The 19,701-nt window shown below is 51.4% G+C and overlaps 8 protein-coding genes across 8 annotated transcripts; 4 read left to right on the forward strand and 4 right to left on the reverse strand.

Annotated features, from left to right (window-relative positions):
• Positions 1 to 208: 208 nt before the first annotated feature.
• On the forward strand, positions 209 to 1,278 carry ALTATR162_LOCUS10722 (uncharacterized protein; the record flags this gene model as incomplete). The annotated part of the gene is made up of 2 exons (XM_043318360.1): positions 209 to 881; positions 932 to 1,278. 2 exons carry the CDS (start codon positions 209 to 211, stop codon positions 1,276 to 1,278), a joined length of 1,020 nt encoding a protein of 339 aa, XP_043174295.1.
• A 157-nt stretch (positions 1,279 to 1,435) lies between these two features.
• Positions 1,436 to 2,819, reverse strand: ALTATR162_LOCUS10723 (uncharacterized protein; the record flags this gene model as incomplete). The annotated part of the gene is made up of 2 exons (XM_043318361.1): positions 1,436 to 2,529; positions 2,603 to 2,819. 2 exons carry the CDS (start codon positions 2,817 to 2,819, stop codon positions 1,436 to 1,438), a joined length of 1,311 nt encoding a protein of 436 aa, XP_043174296.1.
• A 1,303-nt stretch (positions 2,820 to 4,122) lies between these two features.
• Positions 4,123 to 4,806, forward strand: ALTATR162_LOCUS10724 (uncharacterized protein; the record flags this gene model as incomplete). The annotated part of the gene is made up of 3 exons (XM_043318362.1): positions 4,123 to 4,276; positions 4,326 to 4,397; positions 4,448 to 4,806. 3 exons carry the CDS (start codon positions 4,123 to 4,125, stop codon positions 4,804 to 4,806), a joined length of 585 nt encoding a protein of 194 aa, XP_043174297.1.
• Positions 4,807 to 5,973: 1,167 nt separating this feature from the next.
• Positions 5,974 to 7,733, reverse strand: ALTATR162_LOCUS10725 (uncharacterized protein; the record flags this gene model as incomplete). The annotated part of the gene is made up of 3 exons (XM_043318363.1): positions 5,974 to 6,315; positions 6,380 to 7,476; positions 7,535 to 7,733. 3 exons carry the CDS (start codon positions 7,731 to 7,733, stop codon positions 5,974 to 5,976), a joined length of 1,638 nt encoding a protein of 545 aa, XP_043174298.1.
• Positions 7,734 to 9,209: 1,476 nt separating this feature from the next.
• ALTATR162_LOCUS10726 (uncharacterized protein) lies at positions 9,210 to 10,273 on the reverse strand (the record flags this gene model as incomplete). The annotated part of the gene is made up of 3 exons (XM_043318364.1): positions 9,210 to 9,540; positions 9,593 to 9,659; positions 9,730 to 10,273. 3 exons carry the CDS (start codon positions 10,271 to 10,273, stop codon positions 9,210 to 9,212), a joined length of 942 nt encoding a protein of 313 aa, XP_043174299.1.
• A 195-nt stretch (positions 10,274 to 10,468) lies between these two features.
• ALTATR162_LOCUS10727 (uncharacterized protein) lies at positions 10,469 to 12,663 on the reverse strand (the record flags this gene model as incomplete). Its single annotated transcript, XM_043318365.1, has 4 exons — positions 10,469 to 11,754; positions 11,807 to 12,208; positions 12,286 to 12,412; positions 12,484 to 12,663. The coding sequence occupies 4 exons, from the start codon at positions 12,661 to 12,663 to the stop codon at positions 10,469 to 10,471; spliced, it is 1,995 nt and encodes a 664-aa protein (XP_043174300.1).
• Positions 12,664 to 13,284: 621 nt separating this feature from the next.
• Positions 13,285 to 14,924, forward strand: ALTATR162_LOCUS10728 (uncharacterized protein; the record flags this gene model as incomplete). Its single annotated transcript, XM_043318366.1, has 2 exons — positions 13,285 to 13,390; positions 13,438 to 14,924. 2 exons carry the CDS (start codon positions 13,285 to 13,287, stop codon positions 14,922 to 14,924), a joined length of 1,593 nt encoding a protein of 530 aa, XP_043174301.1.
• Positions 14,925 to 15,712: 788 nt separating this feature from the next.
• On the forward strand, positions 15,713 to 19,492 carry ALTATR162_LOCUS10729 (uncharacterized protein; the record flags this gene model as incomplete). Its single annotated transcript, XM_043318367.1, has 4 exons — positions 15,713 to 17,271; positions 18,124 to 18,958; positions 19,020 to 19,398; positions 19,449 to 19,492. The coding sequence occupies 4 exons, from the start codon at positions 15,713 to 15,715 to the stop codon at positions 19,490 to 19,492; spliced, it is 2,817 nt and encodes a 938-aa protein (XP_043174302.1).
• Between the last annotated feature and the right edge of the window lie 209 nt (positions 19,493 to 19,701).

Here is a 19,701-nt window from a genome sequence, read left to right on the forward strand (position 1 = left end):
AAAGTACGATCATGCTGGTGAGAGTCAGTGTCGATACTGCCGTACCAGTGAAGATGGAGAGTGGAGAAGCGCGTGCCCAGGTTGGAAGGCTGGGCTTGAGATACGAGGAAGGTACGTGAACGCTAGTCCCCTTGGGGTTAACGAGGGGAGGAGCAGCTGCACGACCTTGAATCGCCCCTGCTCATACCGCCATATCACTATCTGCACGATGTCCTTTCTATTCTCGCGCCAGCGTATCCTCCTTCGCCAGCCTCAATTCTTCACAACTCGCGCCTTTACCTCCTCCAGGGTAAACGCATCTCGTCTCCGTCAACCAGGCGAACCTACTGGACCTAACGAGCCACCGACACACATCCGTACCCCACCCTCTAAAAGTCCACTCAAGGTCTGGCCTATCCTCGCTATATTGGGACTAGGCACATACCTGTTCAATCAAATTGTTGAGCAGCGCAAAGGCGAGGGATACCAGCCAAAAAGGACCTATTCAAGGCCATTCACCCAGTGGCAAAGGACAAGTGAAGCCTTCACACCCACACTAGCTATCATGCCTGCTATCGAAGGAACTGCCGCCGGCAGTCGCTCTTCTCCTCGCTGGTCCAGCGACGAAGTGACCGTACTCTTCGTCCTTGGCGGCCCCGGCGCAGGAAAGGGCACTCAATGTACGAAGCTCGTCAGCGACTATGGCTTCAAGCATCTCTCTGCCGGCGACCTGCTGCGTGAGGAGCAGGACCGTGCGGGCAGCGAATTCGGCGAGATGATCAAGACGTACATCAAGGAAGGCACCATTGTACCTATGGAGGTTACCGTTCAGCTACTAGAGAATGCTATGCAGAGTAGCATGGAGAGCGGAGAGAACCACGGAAACCTGTTCCTGATTGACGGTACGATACCTATCACCGCTACTTCCTACTACACCGCCTGACTTAAATAGGTTTCCCACGCAAACTCGATCAAGCCCACGCATTCGAGCGCTCTGTCTGCCCTTCCAAATTCACCATTTTCTTCGACTGCTCCGAGGCTGTCATGGAGAAGCGACTCCTCCACCGCGGCGAGACATCCGGCCGCGCAGACGACAATCCGGAGAGTATCAGAAAGCGTTTCAGGACATTCGTGGAGACAAGCATGCCTGTGGTCAAGGAGTTTGAGTCGCAGGACAGAGTTGTCAAGATCAACGCGGAACAAGAGCCTAACCAAGTTTACCGGGATGTGCAGGAGAAGCTCAAGGAGCGGGGCGTGAAGCCCATCAACCTTACCTTCGTACAGACGCAGGCTTCATAGACATAGAGAGGCGTCCAAGAGTCAATATATCTGAATTGCATTGTCTATCGTGCAGCTCGAGGGCTGCTGTTCATGAACCTGAAAAGCCTCATAATGCATCCGTCCCAAGCCTACCCCTTTTGAAAGAAACAAACGCGCACCAAGAAGACGTAGCCACTTAGTCCATATCTTCGTCGATGGCCCTGTGCTGCTTCCTCTGTCCACCTCGTCCGCCAAACCTCGAGGCCATATCAGCCTTCTGGTCCGCCTTGTTTGCCTCCTCTTCCTTCTCCTGCACGAACCTCTGCTTCTCCTGTTGGATGACTTGCAGGACACCCTGTAGGCTGTTTCGCCACAGGTCTAATCTTGAGGCTACCTCTCTCCACTGGTTATCGCCAAAGACACGGTATGTTGAGCGGTGGATCAGGAAGGTCTGGTTGAGCTGGCTGAGCTTGCCCTCGACGAGACCGGCGCGAATTACGTCAATGACCCACATCTCGACGTCCTCAGATGGTACTTGTAGTGCCTTTGCGATCTTCTCGTAGGGGAGCGACCTGGTCTGGCCGGCTGAGGCAGCCATGGACGCGAGAGTGAGAAGACGCATCTTGCGGTTCAAGGCAGCGCCGTCAAGACCGGACTCCTCAACCCAGCCATCGTGCTCATCCTTGAAGTCGTTGAAGTCGTCTAGCAGATCCGAGTTGAAGATTTCGAGGAGCTGGAAGTAGACTGGGTCGGAGTTGCGGAGGGCTTGGATCGAGTCGAGATCGGTAAGATCTTGGAAGTCGAAGTGGGTGGGGTGTGTGAGGGCGGACTTGAGGGCGCGGAGAGAAAGCTCGCGGGCCTCTGGAGACGACGCTTGTTCCGAAGGGAATGTCCTGAGCGCACGCAGCAAATATGTGTATGCCTGCTCATCCTCGCCTGCGTCCGATGCGACATCGCTTACAGCAAGGTAGAGCTTGCGCGCATCCTCCTCCCCAGTCTGCCATGCGGCTATCCAGCTGTCGAGCTGCTTCAGTTGTGGTCGTAGCGTCTCGAAGTTTGATGTGGCGCGAATGACACGGAGAATGGCGAGGAGCACATGGTAGCGCGTTTCACTGTCCGGCTGGGTGGTGTTGAAGATGGTGCTGAGGATGGAGAGAGCAAGACCACCACCGTTCTGGGGCGATGAGGAAATAGGCGTGCTCAAGTTCTGGCACATCTTGGGAATGAACATGGACACGTTCGGCGACTGGTTTACGAGGTGGATGAGCAAGTTGTATGCCGCGATGAACTCTGCGCACTCATTGTTAGCCCAATGTCATCTCCCATCAACACAACCCCTCTTGTGTCATCGCTGAAGCCGTACCCTTCTCTGGCGCCTGGTTCAGCGCTTGGCTGCCGACGACGAGCTTCTTGAGAACATCGTCCTTCTTGTTCTCCTTGAGCAGGTCCGCGCTCTCGCCCTGGAGGTTGGCGCTCTCATCGCCCTGGGATTTTTTGAGGCTGTCGATGTATTGTGCGAACTCGTCGGTAAGCTCCTCGAAGGTGCCCTCGATGAGCAGCGTGGTCTTGGCGCCCGGCATGGTGATGATCGTAGAATCTGGTATAGGGGGAGAGTGTAGGCGGCGGGCGCAGAGGGCGGGGCTGGTGGATTGTCGACAATGGGAGCGGCGTTGGTGGGATGCCAAGATTGGAGTTGGATTTTTGGAAGTCGCTATCGATAACGCACAGACTTGTGAGACTCAACGCACACGACAACCGGAACCACTTGCTACATTGAAAAGAAACACCAGACTACTACATGTCACGGTTCATAATGCGAAGCCCGCGGAAGCCTTACAAATGTCAGGTGGAGACCTGTCACTGTCCGTAACGAACTGTTGCCTTCTCCTACACCATCATATCAGCTCCAGGCCTACCTACGGTTTCTAGTAGGGCGCTCACCATCATGCAATGCGAGCTCATACGGCCCACCTTCAACCTCAGGATGAACACCTACGAATGATCTCGCCGTCAGCGCACTCCCATCTCTAACGTCCAAGATATTGTTGTCCAAGATGAAGACCCCCCATTCGGCCATCTCCCCTTCAAGGACGTTAGTCGAACCCGGACGTAGCACGTCGCTCATGTATAGGAGTTCGCTAGACTGGTTGCGGCCATGCAGCACTACTTGTCGATCAATGTCCTCCGCCGCATGAAGTTCCCACGTGTTCGTTGCATTATACTTCACGAGGAAGAACTTGCTAGCGCTATCTTGGCTGCTAGTGAGCACATAAGTGCGTATATTGGAAGAGCTGACTGGAAGAGATACCCATTGTTTGTCGACTGTGGGATCGTCTCTACGATAGGCCGTCAGTGTCTGAACCTAGAGATTTGCCCTCTCAAGCACACATACGATGAGGACCGCAGTTGATAGAATTGGGTACCTGAAGCTGCTGGCACATCTAGCTGGGCTCGTCTACCAAGCGACCATGCCATAGCAATGCCGGACAGGCCTGTAGTAAGAGCGAGGGACAACCTCATTCTGAGCTGACAAGCCGGGTAGTTTCTTGCAATAGATGGAAAGAGACTCCTGTCAAGTGCCGAAAACATATATGCGGATCTTGCGGGGGTGACAGGGGTCGGAATGAAGGATCCTTTCAGCCTACAACATACCAGCTTCGCTTAAATTCGAGCATCATCTATAAACACATGCCTTTCTTAATATCTCTTGGCTTGTACTAAACATGTTGCAGAAGACCTGCATGCCGATAGCATGGCTGTAGTGGAGGCGACAGACCACGTTGTTGCGGCGGGGCCTTTATAATACAGTTTGTCGACTGTTCGCAGTAACGAGCCATCTTTCAAGGCCTTAATACTCATTCTTGTTATTGTAAGCTTATCAAGATGAAGTTCACAGCTGTTGTATCATCGTTGTTTCTCGCTGCGTCGGCCTTCGCGCAAACTACGCCCTCGGGCTTTGCTCCAGCGACCAATGCAACACTGGATGTATACTACGGGACGCAGTATATCAGCCCTGGTATCGTCGTCAGGAAATCTAGTATGAGCGTAAGATACGAGGAAAGAAGGATTATGCTGACAATGATCAGTCACGCAAAGAGCTCCTGTCATTGGCCTCACCAACACGACACTTAGCGGGAAGTACCTCCTCGCAATGATTGGTAAGATCTAAAACTATGCTCGCAAAGCCCAGTACATTGACATTACGAAGACATCGACGGTTCTCAGAATGGACGTACGACAACTGTTTTGCATGCGCTCCTGCAGGATTATACGCCATCTAGCACCAAGCAGAACGGTACAACCGTCCTCACCACAACAGCGACAACCCCATCGTCGTACTTCGGCCCTGCACCTCCCGCTGGTGCGCCTCCCACTCATCGTTACGTGTTCTTGCTGCATGAGCAACCGGCAAACTTCGTGGTACCGGCTGCGCATAAACAAGCCGTTAGCAGCCGGTTCGGTATTGACTGGCCAAAGTTCATAGCTGATGCTGGACTGAAAGCGCCGATTGCCGGGAACTATTTGCAGGTGAAGAGCGGAGATAACACGAAGAGGTGGGATGCGTAAAAAAGGAGCACGATCTCTCGAAGTTGTACAACCCAGTATATTCTACATTGCTAGCTTTTTACTGCGTCATCCCAGAGAAGACGTTCATGACGCATTTCTGCATTAAGTAGTACTTCTCATACAACTCAGAATCCCAGCTATCCAAATCCAATGACTAGCGAATCCCCCTTTTCCAATCTGCTTTCACTTCATACTGCCGTGCAGTTCAAATTGTTACCCAAGGTAACTTTAAACACGTCCAGAAGACACTGATGTGCGCGGTCGCCATCCTCACTCAGTACCTCACTGCTATCGATCACATAGGCGCCACCCGGTATGACTATACCATTGTAGTACACAACCGTGTCTATGGTGTGGGCGTTGCATGCTATCATTTTCGGTAGTTAGCACTTGGTCTTTGGATTTCAGTGCGATATGTACCTTTCTTCTCGTTCGACCACATCCATCCAATGCTATACAGCGTCTGATCGTAGTGCGCGACATGTGCCGTAGTATCGTATACAACCCTCCGCCTTCTCAGATTGTTCTCCGTCCATGATCTATCTGTAACGGCATAGGCAATGCATCTTTCGGCCTTGCGAGCGATCTTGTCGATGGCTGTTACGCCGCTGATGGCTGTTGTGAGGATGACGACAAGGCTTGCTTTGCGCATGGTGGTGGCGTTGTATTGTTGTTTGAGATGAGACGGTTGGAGGATTAGGAAGCAGGAATATGTTGCATATTTCGTTGATATGATGTTTGGTGAGGTGTGTTGTTAGGGGTGAAGATGGGGAACCGATTGTAGGTACCGTGGTACTTGGTTAGGGAACATGACACTAACACTGAGGTATTATCTCATCACTTCAGAACATGCATTGTGTATATCCCAAGTTCGTATCCATAAACAGTCTATTACTGTTGCACAAATGCATTCAATGTTTCAACATTGCTATTCGCGGATTTCGCTCTCAGAGTTGGTTCACATCTCAACGTTTCCCAGGAGGTATGCAACGGATTTTTGGACCTCGCTTGGTTACCAACGAGACATCACGGCACACTACAAAGTATGCTAGAGCACTGTACAACTTGAAGTACTGTAATGTATTCGTCATGTCATCACTCGCTTCATGCAAAGCCTAACTAAAATGTTCACATGAAGAGAATCCCTTTGCTAGCCCCCGTATTTGATCAATGCCCGAACGCTTGTGAATTGCCCGCGTTGACTTTGGCAAACTCCTTGTTTTCCTTCTGCCACTTTCTCGCATACCTGACACCAAATCCATGTTCAAAGACCTCTCGGATGGCCTCAAGTGGCATGCCTTTAACTTCGGGGAAGCAGAAGATAACGAAAAGCCAGCCGAAAAAGCAGATTCCTGCGTAAAAGCCGAAGGCTCCAGACGGGGTGATGCCTTTCATCATGGATAGGAAGGTTGAGGCGATGATGATGTTGGTACTCCAACATGTTACTGTGTTGAGCATCGTACCAACTGCCCTGACCTCCATGGGAATCAATTCGGTGCCAATCCATGCCTAAGTTTTGACGTGCGAAGTCAGTATATGTCTCACATGCAGCTTGTACAGGAAAATCACTTACCACTGTCGCGACTCCGCTAGAGTAAAAGCCAACGAAGATGATGATTGTAGCAATGAGAACATAGCCCGGCCAGCCAATCTCGTCGCTCTGAACAGCTAATGTGTGGAGATCGATTGGGATGTAAGAAAAGCTGACGGCAGCAATGACGAGGCAGATGCTCATTCCCAAGACCGTCACCAGGAGTATGCGACGACGGCCGAATTTGTCAACGATGACAAGGTTGACGAGCGAGAAGATAAAGTTCGTAGCGGAAACGGTGATGGCGACGGCGGTGGCGTTGTTGAAACCTACGATCTTGAACAGGGTTGCTGAGTAGTACATAAGTGTGTTGAAACCAGATAACTGCGATATGGCCATGATCGTGCATGCTACGAATACAGCGCGGAATGTGGATGCAGTCGTGAAGATGCGGGCTAGCGTCTTGAATACTGAATCGTCTACCATTGTTTGTGTAGCCTCGTTGATGCTCATCTCGATGCTCATAATCTTCGCACGGCGCTGCTCTTCGGTCGAAGTCGGATAGAGGCGTGTGAGGATGACACTGGCTTCGTCTACTTTTCCGTGTGCGACTAGTTGACGGGGAGATTCGGGGCAGAGAGTCAAGAGGCCAGCAAGAAGGATGGCGGGTGCCGCACCAATACCGACTGTTGCTCTCCATGCTTGTGAGTTAGCACCTCCGACTTGTGCAAAGCCGGCACCGATGGCTGAAGCGAGAAGTTGACCAAAGGTAACGCTCATGTTGTTGAAGGCAATCATTCGGCCGCGATACTTGGCTGGGGCTAGTTCGGAAATGTACAGAGGCACTACCATAGCCGCCGAGCCGACACCCAGGCCTACAACGAAGCGGCCTACAGCAAACTGTGGAAGATGATACGCGGCTGTCTGGAGTACAGTGCCAATAACGAAAACAGCGCAGGCCAGGAAGATTGGTAGCTTGCGACCATATTTGTCGGCAATCATGCCAGCGATGACGGCTCCTACGAGTGCTCCACCGGAGGTAAGTGAGGTGACGAGTTCTTGCTCGGAGGAAGTGAGTTCATGGCCAAGAGATGTGCCGATAGTAACGAGGACCGAGGAGATGTAGCCAGTGTCGTAGCCTCAACAGAGTCAGCATGGTTGACAAGAGCGATCTTACTCAGTAACAGGGGTACACACCGAACAGGAGGCCACCGAGAGAAACGGTCATGGAGATTAGCCAAGCAGCCTTCGAAGCGGCTGTTGCTTCGATACCAGAGAGGTTAGCGATTTGTTCCGCATGTTCGCGTGCAGTCGTAATGTCTTCAATCTTGTCGATGCTGGAAGACCTTTCGTTGAAAATATCGACCTTCTTTACGTCCGAGGAGTTCTGAGCCATGTTGGTAGATAGTTGCCTGTGATGAAGAGCTTAAGGGAGGCTATAAAGTGGCGACCTGAAGTCAATAATGTAATGATGACCGTCGAGGCCCGAAAGCTTGCGATGATTGAAGACCATACTTAGGGAGATTCGACGTCCTACTTATGCTAATCGTATAGTTTCAAGTCTACTCATCGGAAAGGGCCGGGGCGACGCACAACCAGGCTCGATGCGAAGAAATTTGGCAAGTTAACATGGATTGCCATGTTGGGAGTTGGTGTGCCATCATCGCATGGCCTTTCCCCAGACTTCTGCTCGTGTGTCTCCGCAATCTCATCCGATATGCGTCATTTTTCGCTTCGCACCCGCTGGGGTGCATGAGAAAACGCGGGGGTGGGCCCAGAGAGCTGGGCAAACGGGCGTGGAGCAACTGGTTGACAGTCAAATCGGTTGCTGCACATTGGTCGAAGCGTGCGTGGCGGGTCGAGAACACTATTCGCGCGTGCGGCTGAGGGGGTTGGGAATAGGAAGTCCGCGGCGTAAGCTGCTATGTTGGGTGCTACAAGCTCGGGCTTCAATGCCCGTGTTCTGCGGGGTTGCTACTTCGAGTGCTGCAGCTGGGTGGACATGACCCGATCCATCTACCGCGATCTTCTAGAAAGACTTCAGTGCCGACAGAAGGTCACCGAGAACCATGCGTCTTTCGACATGCTTGGTGCCCAAGTGGAGACACGAATTCCACGACATGATGTGTGAGCAACTTCGGGCAACGGCAACGACAACATAGTCTGGTAAAGTTAGAAGTCTTCTGTTCGAATAAGTCACTGGGCTTCGGGACACTCGGGAATCATATTCTATTGAGTATACACGTGCGGGCTATCAATCCGTAGGGCTGGGATAAGTTTGGGATTGTAATCTCGAGTAGAGACATCTAAAAGGAGGATTGCTTTGCGTTTCCGTACCATACTGTGCCGATCTGATGACTACAGGTTTTCTTTCCTCCTGTTTTCAGAGAAGAGGCCAAGGTCTGAGCATGCAGGATATCATTGACAACCCCACTCGATGGGTACTCAAGGCTCCTTGAAATCAAGAAGGAGCAAATCGGCGGAGCAGATTCATGACTCGTCTTACTTGTCCTCGCCGCCGTTCAAAGCGAGGATAGGTCAGCCGCGTATGGTGACGTCGGTGGTGGTATCGGGTTTGTTTGATAACCAAGTTCGAGCGTTCGTACTACTATCAAACTGACATGGATATTTATGACGAGATTCTGGCGACATCATGGCGAGCGTTTCATGCACATTATATTAACATTAAGTATCGCTGTATAAGTCTAGTCATAAAGAGAAAACCATTCGTATCGAGACTGATTGTTGGGCCAGGCAATCAAGAGCATGAAACGCTACTTAGCTGCAACAGCAATAAATAGTTTGTCTTGCCTTGCATTATCTTGTGGAGAAGATTGGCCAAACACAACAACTTCTCTGGGAAGTCAAGGTGTTACTCGCTTTTGGTGTGTTTGATAGGGTTGCCCTGCTCATCCACAAGTCCTTTCGCCCGCATAACTTTGAGGGCGTCATGAATAGGATCCAGCGATGGCTCCGGTGCCCTATGTGAGCCGAAGTAGGTGTCGGCCCAGGTGAAGTACTGTCCATAGTTGACTGTGAAGTACATGTGATGTAATGTGTGGTGTGCGGGACTGTTGATAAACTTCTCTGTCCAATGGCCCGTAATCATGTCGCCGTCGTGAATGAAGATGGTCCAGATCTGAACACCAACGAAGAGGACCAAGTACAGATACCTCTGCATTGGGCAAATGAAAACGAAGAGACTTCTGGTTGTTAGAAACCATGTTTCGAGGACATCAGTGACGAAATACTTACTGGTACGGCAACGACTGCACAAACCCATCAAGCGGGTGAAAAGCCAGCGCAGCCCATGGCGTAGGAACTATTTTTGTTAGCATTGCCATCTATATGTACGAGAAGGCAACGTGATGGTAGGGTGTTGCGAAACTTACCAATCCATTTGTGATGTGGCTTGTGGATATATTTGTACACACTGGGGTGATGTTCCAGGCGATGGATCCAGTAAATAGCAAAATCATTGAAAGCCATGTAGAGGGTGGCTGAGATCACCAGCCATGTCCAGCCATAGTCGCTTGTGTTGGGGTAGAGCAAGCTTTTACCACGAACCTCGGCCAGGAAGATAGGCAGGGTCAAAAGGTTGATAAACGGGACGGCTGAGAGCGATGACTTGATCTCTTGACGGACTTGGTTCTTCAAGAAGCGAGGATGGTACTCGAGTCGTCGATCAAATACAAAATAATACGATAGAGAGCTGAAGAAAAGGTAGAGAGAAGTCGCACCGAGCTGGGTAATGACGAGTATCGACACGATTTGACGATAGATGTTGTCGCGTGGCCATTGGGACGTAGGCGCGTTGCTAGCGGCCGAAAACTCAGAATATGACGAGTTGCCTAAGCTGAAGTCGGAAGAAGGTAACGCCCATGCGTAGGCTTTGTCCAAAACAAGAGGATTGAGAAACTCCAGAGCGACATCCATTGTTAACTGCTATGCAACGGCGGGCGTGAAAATTAGGTTGAACAGTGAAGGCAGCGGGAATAATTGTCGCACAAGTTGCCGTTGAGGCGCGGATAGGCTTGGTGTCCGTGTTCCTTGGCTTGGCAGGGGTAAATTTGTCAAAAGTGGGGTACACTCCCTTCGTAAAATTGATCAAAATTTAGATTCTAGAACAAATCACCCCCAGACATCCGCCTTCCATTTCCCTCGCTTTTTCAACGCGTCGGCCCATGCCTTGACATCTACCTCAGCCAAGCCTTTCTTCTCCATGACAGCTTCCTCGAGCTTCATATCTACCTCTCGTGCCATGCTCGCCTTACCGCAAATGTACATGTTCGCTCCTGACTCCAGCATCTCCAGCACCTTGCCAGCCAGCTCCGCAACCCGGTCCTGCACGTATATCTTGGGTTGCCCCTGCATTCGTGAGAACGCAGTGACGATCTCTAGTTTCTCGCCTAGCTGTTCCTGCAGCTTTACCAGCTCGTCTTGGTAGATGTAGTCATTCTGGTTACGACAACCGAAAAACAACAACATCTTGCCGATCGATTTACCGATTGCATGCAACTTTGCGCGCTCTTGGAGGAAAGCACGAAAAGGTGCGAAACCAGTACCAGCGCTGATCATGATTAATTGAGTCGAAGACGTGATGGGAAGTTTGAACTTCGACTTCCTGACGTGCGCGAGGATTGCCTGACCCTGGAGGTCTCCACTTTCGACCGAGCGATGATAGACGGGTACCGGTGTGTTAGCAGCCGGTTGGAGGTTGGAGGCCGACAAGAGGTAATTTGATGTCAGCCCATGGATAGTGGCAGTTGACTGGTCCACAGTTGTGATGGTCTTATTCACGACGAGTGCGGTGATGGCGATACGCCGTGGTGATATCACAGAGCTTGAAGAGATGGAGTAGTATCGTGGCTGCAATGGTAGCAAGTTCTCCAGAACGAAGGCGAGCGGTATCGAGCTCCACGCAACCCCGGGGCTGACAAGCTTGAGCAACCTAGCGAACGTGATATGTGTAGAGGCTGTGAACCGTTCGTAACGCTCACGATCCTGAGCGATGTCAAGAAGCTTCGATTTGGCTTCAGGTGTGGGCGCAAACTGTGCGACTTCCAGCACTGCCTTACGGGCCATGGGAGCACAAATTTCCAGATGGTTCCGGAAAGCTGTCTCAAGCGTTGAGGGACATGGTATCTTCGGCTTGTTGGCATCACTCTTGGGTGTGACAATAAGGCGCTCTCGCCTGCGGTTTTGCAAACTGAGGACGTCTAGCAGTCGACTGACTTCCTCTTCAGGATTAACTGGCCAGACGCCGATATGGTCTCCGGTCTTGTACACGATATCCATATTCCCTAGGTCTACCTCCAGATGTACGCAGTTGCGATCGCCCGATGTGAACAGCTCACGAGCGTGCTTGATGGTCAAGGGGACAATGGCTGAGTTGGTGGCAGATCGTTGATGATGTGCTGAAGTAACAGAATGCTCTTCGGAACCATGACTCACGGCGGTGAGATCAACTTCGATGTTGGACTCGTAAGTAACAGCCTTCTCCTGGGAAACCTATCTGAGTAAGCAGAGCGAAGACATCATCTTTCCATGCCTGGTAGTCTTCCTCTGTTCCTCCGTTGGCATCGTCGGCTCTCTGGCGTGGGATGAGCGCAGTAGCGCCAGCAGTGTCGAAGGCATCCGCAACAACGTCGAGGACCCTGTTGTAGTACTTGTAGTTACTGTTGCCGAGGCCGAAAGCCAGGTATCGTAAGCTCCCAAGCCGAATCTTGTTTTCGCCGACCCGCTTGATCCAATCCCAAAGACCAGCAGTGTTGTCGCTAGGATCGCCTTCGCCGTACGTGCTTACGATAAAGATGGCGAAGTACTTCTTCTGGATGTTGGCAATGCTTTCGGCGTCGTAATCGGATAGGTCTGCCACAAGAGAGAGTTTATACCAAAGCGTGCGGCGCACTCTCGACCTAGGTTTTCGGCGAGGCGCTCCGACGTACCGGACTGTGAGCCCCAGAATATGACGCAATGATAACCACCCTCATCGAGGCGTTGGGAAACGTCCCGGGTTGTGACTGCCTTTCCGTCCGAAGAGCCCTCTGCGACTTGCGGTCTCTCAAAATACACCTACAGTGACACTACGGTCAGCAATGCTACTACATCCAGGACGCAGGTTCGTGTAGAAGCTGTCTTCTTACATGGTAGTTTGGATCCGGTTTGTCCCAAATGCGACCACGAGAGAGATAACCAAGCGACGCGAGAAGGAACAGAAATGCAGCTAGGCCATCTGCTGTAGTCGAGGGCTTGAGACTGCTGAATATAGGTGCCGTATTCAGCGCTTGCAGGAGTGGATTAAGTTGTGACCTCAGGTCTGACATGTCGACTGGTAGACTGAATGAATCCATGATATCAGAAGGATGCAAAATGGGCGCGGAAAGTGCGACGGGCTGGGTGAACAATATATTCGCGTAGAATAATATGGGGTTTCCTCAGTCACCTTGTAGCATACGGGCCATCGGAGACGAATGCGCCAGCAGTTGCACCCTGCCAGGCGTTGGCGACGGGCATGATTGCCAAACCTGATCTGTTGATGTAATCCGACACCTCAGTGTAGGAGCACCTCGAAATCCCGTGGAATTATCCAATGCCTTTGGGTGTGATCGCAGTAAACCAATGTCGGGTTGATCATGAGGCGAGTAAACTATGGCACCCCCGCGTTACCCCACAGTTCAGCAATCAGCGGCGTCCACAAGTGGTTCCACAGTTTAACTTTGCAAGCGCGCATATGCTGCTCGTAGCAATGCTTGCCGCAATAGGCCATCATTCTCCGAAGTCTACCCTTCTGAGTCCTTGGGAGCCGGTCGTCATCCACTTTGTACAGCTGCGTTGACGGGCAGTGAGATGCCTCAACCAACACTTAAGTAAACCCCAGAGCGCGCCCTCAAGAGTTGCTAACGAGACCATATTCAACTTTCCTGTTGTGTTGATCACGTTCCATCATGTCGACCTCAGTTCTCTCAATCCCGTATGCAGCTGCTCTAGGCACATGCGCTTTCCTCTACTTTGTTGTATACCCTGTCATCGTTTACTTCCGCGATGCAAACGGTATGTTAGTCATCATTTATGACACGAGGCACCAACTAACGACTCAGGTCTTCGTCGCTATCCGAACATGCACCCGCTCTCGGGTATCTCTTCGATACCGTTCATGGTGCTTGCACACGGCGGAGCACGGTCAACATACCTTGAGAAGCTACACCAAAAGCATCCAGTTATCCGTGTTGGCCCCAACTTCCTGTCATACGGCGACCTTCGGGCTGTAAAAGACATCTATGGCCACAACACCCCTTGCACCAAGGATGGATCGTACGTGGTCACTTCGGGTTCACATTACCATCTTGCCGATGTGATTGACAAGCACGATCATGCCCGAAAGAGGAAGTTGATGAGTTCCGCGTATGCGATCAAGAATCTCGAGGGCTGGGAGCACAAGGTAGCCGACAAGACGCAGAAGCTACTCAAACACTTTGACGAGTGCTGTACCGCACCACTGGCTTCTGGACAACTGCCGAAGCCCGAAGACTTGAACCTCGACTATCGAAAATGGACCAACTTTTTCACACTAGACGCCATCGCCGATATTGGACTCTCCGACAAACTTGGGTTCCTCGACCGAGGTCACGACAGGGTTACTGGACGTAGAACAGATGGCTCGACGTATGAGTGCGATTTCAGGCCGGCGCTCTACAACACAGCTCGGAAACAGTCGTTGTTGATTTGGCCATATGACTGGTACCCGCTGATCAACAAACTCTCCAACATCATTCCTTTCTACAAGCGCATGAGTGACTATGCAAACGAATGGGAAGGCATACCAGTTCAGCTTGCCCACAAGCGCCTAGAGCGATATAGGGCAGGAGAGAAGCTCGACGACTTTTTCCAGACACTGATGGAGGACAAGAATGGCCATCCAAACAACCTGGAGTGGGGCGAGATTATCGCGGAAGTGAGCATCATGATGAACGCCGGATCAGCGACGACAGCAATTGCGATGGCAAACGTCATGCATCAACTGATCAAGCATCCGGAAATCAAGAAAAAGTTAGTACATGAGATTGATTCTGCCTTGGAAGATGACGAAGAGGAAGGTGATGGAGTAGTCGCCTATGATAGGGTGAAGCATCTACCGTACCTCCGTGCGTGCCTCGACGAGTCGCTCCGCCTCTTCCCACCGACCCCTCATGGGCTTCCGCGACAGACGCCAACAGAAGGCACAAACATCCTCGGTGACTACATTCCAGGTGGTGTCTCCGTCGCTATATCTGCATATGTTGCGCATCGACAAGAGTCCATATTCCCGCAAGCCGACAAGTATATTCCGGAGCGCTGGCTGGGTGAAGAGGGCAAGGCGTTGCAACCCTATTTCTTGGCCTTTTCGGCAGGTGCAAGAGGCTGCATTGGGCGCAACATCTCATACCTTGAGCAAACTGTGGTACTCGCGAGCGTGTTGCGACGTTATGATTTTGCGCTGAGCAGTCCAAACTGGGAGCTACAACGATTAGAGACGATGAACTGGATCCTGGGGGAGATGCCAGTGAAGATCTGGCGACGAGAGCGAGGACCGGCGCAGCAAGAGTAAAAAGATTTGTTTTTGTTGCATAGCATGAGGTGTTTGGGGGCTTCATAGATTTGCGAATGTGTCTCTAATCGATGGATGTGAAAGGCCGTTCGCATTGTTAGGAAGAAGCTCGTTTTTCCAAGCTGTACCTAGGTGAACTGACCCTGGAAGTATTCGCTATATTATGAGTTCATTAGCTATCAAGAAAAAGGATGACGAATGCCTTTATGGTGCGCTATGGCGTCGAGTTGTACATCCTAGAAAAAAAGATACACGATCATGGTGAGGGCGCGCAAAATGCGATCGAACGGCGCGAACCTCCCCGGGGCATGGCGGCTAAGCTCATTGGCCCCCACACATGTACTACTTGCATTTCTCCGCTTCGCTGCATGTTGTACATAAACGGTTTTACCCCTGTCATCGCTGTCAGGTTCATTACCATCTTTAATGAAAACTCCTCATCGCCTATGTCGCAGCCTGTACAAAGTCAGCCACCGTCGGCAATTCCAGTACCAGCAACTGAATCGTCGCCGGCCCCACCTCGTCCTGCGCGATCAAAGAACGGTTGCAATGCGTGCAGGTACGTGGGAATCCCTTGTTGCTCACCACCAACGCTCATCGACATAGGAGACGAAAAGTGCGATGTAATGAGCAAAGGCCACGTTGTGGTCATTGTGAGAGATTAAACCTCGACTGTAAGCTCAAACTTCAGGGCACGAAATGCATGTCAGACATAGACTGATACCATACACCAAAATTCAGGCACATGGCACCGCAACAGCACTTCCAAGCCATCCCAGTCGTTCGTCATGGGACAGGGTCAGCACCAGCCCTTCTTTTCTGGCCCACTACCATTAGACGGATATGGGTTTGGTTTTGATCTATCTGGGCCATTGAGTTTAGGCACCTGGGATGAAGCCATGCTGTTGAGTCCTAGCTCATGGCCCACCGACAACGGGTCTTTCGCGACCATGAATACACATGCCGACCCTGCGTCGCAATCTATCCACCAACTCCCGCACACTCATAGGTCTTCAAGCCAGATTTTGGGAGCCAATTCTGCTGTAAGCAACGGAGCGCGCGAATTGCCAGAGCGCAGACCACACCAACCTGATCCAGCTTCAACTTCACCTTTCTCGACCGAGGATGTCCCGAATGGACCGAACGAAGACTATCTCTTGCATACATTTCTTCAGATGCTCATGCCACCTATCCTTACGCCGGTGGAGATTGGCCCAAAGTGGGCATCTACCCGCGCCTTCTTTGCCACTCTGGCTGCAGAGTCACCTACCGTCAAGAGTGCCATCATAGCGTTCGCCGCGATGCAAATGCAGCGTAGCGGGCTAGGTAGCGATATGGTCAAGGCAGATTGGAGGCCTTTGTATGACATCGCAACTAGACAGGTATCAGGCCGCCTTGCAAAGACTCGAGCGGTTGAAGATAGTGATCTTAGGCACATGCTCGCCGCTCTTTTCTTGCTTACCTATACCGACCTCCTTACAGAAATGCTGCCACGAGCCCACGCCAACTTACGAGAAGCTTACATGCTCATAAAAGGTGCGGATAAGCTTAAGTTCTCCGTCCCAGAACGCCGACTCATCTCCTGGTTGCGTCTTCTCGATGCACGTGCTATATCAACGGCAGGTGGTGAAGGACTCTTTTTGGCTGATACTGATGAGACCATCTTCGATGCATCACCAGCTGCCAATACTGGGTCAGAGCCGGACACGTCAGACACTGAGATTGAGGAAATTCTGTTTGACGTGTTATATCACCCCGGAATTATCTTCTATCAGAAGGTGCAGTCTTTCGCTGGCCGCATCGCACGCATTGACCCCTGGCATCGTACACGCGGCACTGTTCAGGACGAGACAGAAGTGATGGCTATTGCAGCACAGATTTCCAAGGACTTGCATGCGCTTTACGGTCAGCGACCGGCATTGATGGATCATGCGGTCGCTGGAAATCTCACTGAGAAACATCTGGCCAAGAACCTAGCAGGTGCACTCACTCGAAGTCTTCGCACATATCTCGCCAACTACCACGCCTCGTTCATACACTTACACCGCGTCGCGTATGTGCAGTACCCCAAGACCAGGGATGTCATAAGCGCCATCGCAAGTATAAAGCGCCTAACCCGTTTGATGGCGCAGGCCGACGAGTCGCTACCAGTCAACGTCCTATGGCCTCTACTCATGTGGGGTTGTGAAGAGGACGACAACGAAGAGAGACGATGGATCATTGAAGCAATTCGCAGTCTCGAGAGTATCGCCACCAATGCCAAGGCTACCGCCGATCTTCTAGAAGAAGTCCAAAGGAGGCAAGATGAAGGAAAGCGAAGGGTCGACGTGCGTCTTGTCAGCCATGAGTATTTCGCGTCTTCAAATCATTTCGCAATCGTATGATGGGTTCAGTTCAGCTTCAATACGCACTCAAAGTCCACATGCTGTTGCTCTGTTAGTCCTCTCCAGGCACTGAGCCTCGATCTCGGCGAAAGTGGCAACGCGGAAAGCCTTGCCATTTACGGGTCAATGCGGACAGCACTTGTCATCTCCTGCACAAGTCTAGACCAATCAGATTGCGGATCGCGCTCGGAGCATCACCCCAACCGGAAAGATTTCCGCGAGCTTCGATTCGTCTCGCTCAAGCTGAGACAACGCGTGCCATAGTTGGAACATTACATACGAAACGGGCGGGGTAAGTAGCCCGAACGAAAACTGACAACATGGGCTCGGTTTCCCGGCTCAACGTGGCAACTCGATCATTCACATTCCCTGGGACCCGGATTGTACGATGAGGCAAAGAAGCGGATGGTCAGTCAAACCCGCGGAATCATCTGAATGCATGCACTGACTACTCGACAGCAAAGCCTGTCGTGAGCGTCATATCAAATGTACGATGTCTTACTGTCCGATGAGATCTTAACGCTTAATAATAGACACTTATAGGTGTTAAGTTGCGCGACTCGGAAAAATGCAAATACTGCACTGAGCGCAGGAAGCCTTGCATTCGCGGCAATGCTTTCCGCTTCCGGCCCGTCACGGCAGTCAAGTTTAATGCCGGTGAAGATATAGGCTCTGCTGAACAGTCTCTCGAATTCCGGGTGGGGCAGCAGTGGGTGGATATCCCAAGTTCGTGTGCGTAGGCGCCAGGTCCTGCCTAACAATAGTGGCTGACAAAAAGTGGCCATAGTGCACTTTGTTGAACCTAACAAGGACAGCGGTGACGAAGAGGAGTACGAAGCTGCGCCGGAACGCGAAGCGAATTCCGAAAGCACACCCAACGATCTCGATGTTGCCTCGAAATCCCGGCAGACAGACCAACGTTTGAACAGAGGTTCCAGCGAGAGCCAGCTGGCGTCGTCATATCGTGACCTGAACCCGTTTGCGACTGTTCCGATTCCAGAATTCGATGATAGTAGCGATTTGCCGTCTATTCATGACGTTCTCAATACTCACATCCCACCATCCTTAGTTAACGTCAATAATGGTGGCAGTAACAGTACATCGCAAAGCACTCGAGCCGTCTCTTCAATAAATCAACTAGCGAACACAAGCCACTGGCAAGCAAGCCCCGGATCACTTCAACGTTTGTCGCAGTCCCCAAATCTGTCAAAGAAGAGCCCTTTCGGGTCGATCAACAACAACCAGTCTCCTTACAACTCTACGGCTTTTAGTCCTTCATCAGTGCCAACACTTAAATGGCCCGTGAACAACGCGTATGAAGCCCGGCTTCTCCATCATTACCTCTTCTTCTGTACTGATTGGATCGATGTATGTGACTCACGGCAACACTTCAGTACCGAGGTACCAAAGCGTGCAGTCCATTTTCCTGTCATATTAAATGGCATACTGGGTCTTGCCGCAAGACACTGCTGGCTGATGGGCAAAGTTGTGGAAGACTTGTCGCAGCCATATGTAGATCAGTGCTTACAAGCACTGATTGTGGCGCTCGAGGATCCGCTTGCGCATTGGGATGAGAACTTCCTTATCGCCGTTATTCTGCTTCGCCTTCACGAGGAGATGGGCGATACCGACGAACACTGCCACCACCTTGTACGCTTTCTCTTCATCGAACTTGACTGCACATTCTTGCTGACCGAGGTTTGATCTTAAGGGTACCGCCCGTATACTGAACAGTATCTCGTCCTTTGCCGCGGACGGTGGCCTCCGCGAGTCGGCATCCTGGGTGTCTCTCCGCCAACACATCTACGTCTCCCTGACGACCCAAAAACCCCTCAATCTTAGCCTCGAGAACTACCGGCACTCCGCTGTTTTCAGCGAGTTTGACGACGAAAGCTGGGCGAACCGTATCATATTCCTCTTTGCCGTCGTTCTGCAAACAGTATTTGGAGGCAGCAACAACGGCAGTGAAAACGTCAGTCGAGAAACATGGAAAGATTTGAGCGACGAAGTAGATGAGTGGGAGCGGACAAAACCTTGGACGTTTTCTCCCTTTTACATCGAGTCCGATGCGGGTGACAAGTTCGAAGGGAGTTGGCCTGAATTACTATGTCCGCGGGGGGTTATAACAGTTGGCTTGCAGTACTACCACCTTTGCAAGATACTGCTGACTATATACTCGCCTAACGCGTCCTTGGTGGGGCTCGCTGGTGTCCGTGCTAGAAAATCTACTGACGCAGCTATTCGCAAGCACATGAGGATAACGATAGGATATGGCGTGAGTAATAGTCATTGTGGAAATGCCATGTTCCAGGGTAGCCATATTCTAAGCGCGTGTGGAGCATATATCATCGATCCGAGAGAGCAGCAGGCTTGTGTGGAGTATCTGGAACAAT

This window comes from Alternaria atra (assembly GCF_907166805.1).
Source record: "Alternaria atra isolate CS162 genome assembly, contig: 34, whole genome shotgun sequence".
In the NCBI taxonomy this organism is placed as follows: Eukaryota; Fungi; Ascomycota; class Dothideomycetes; order Pleosporales; family Pleosporaceae; genus Alternaria; species Alternaria atra.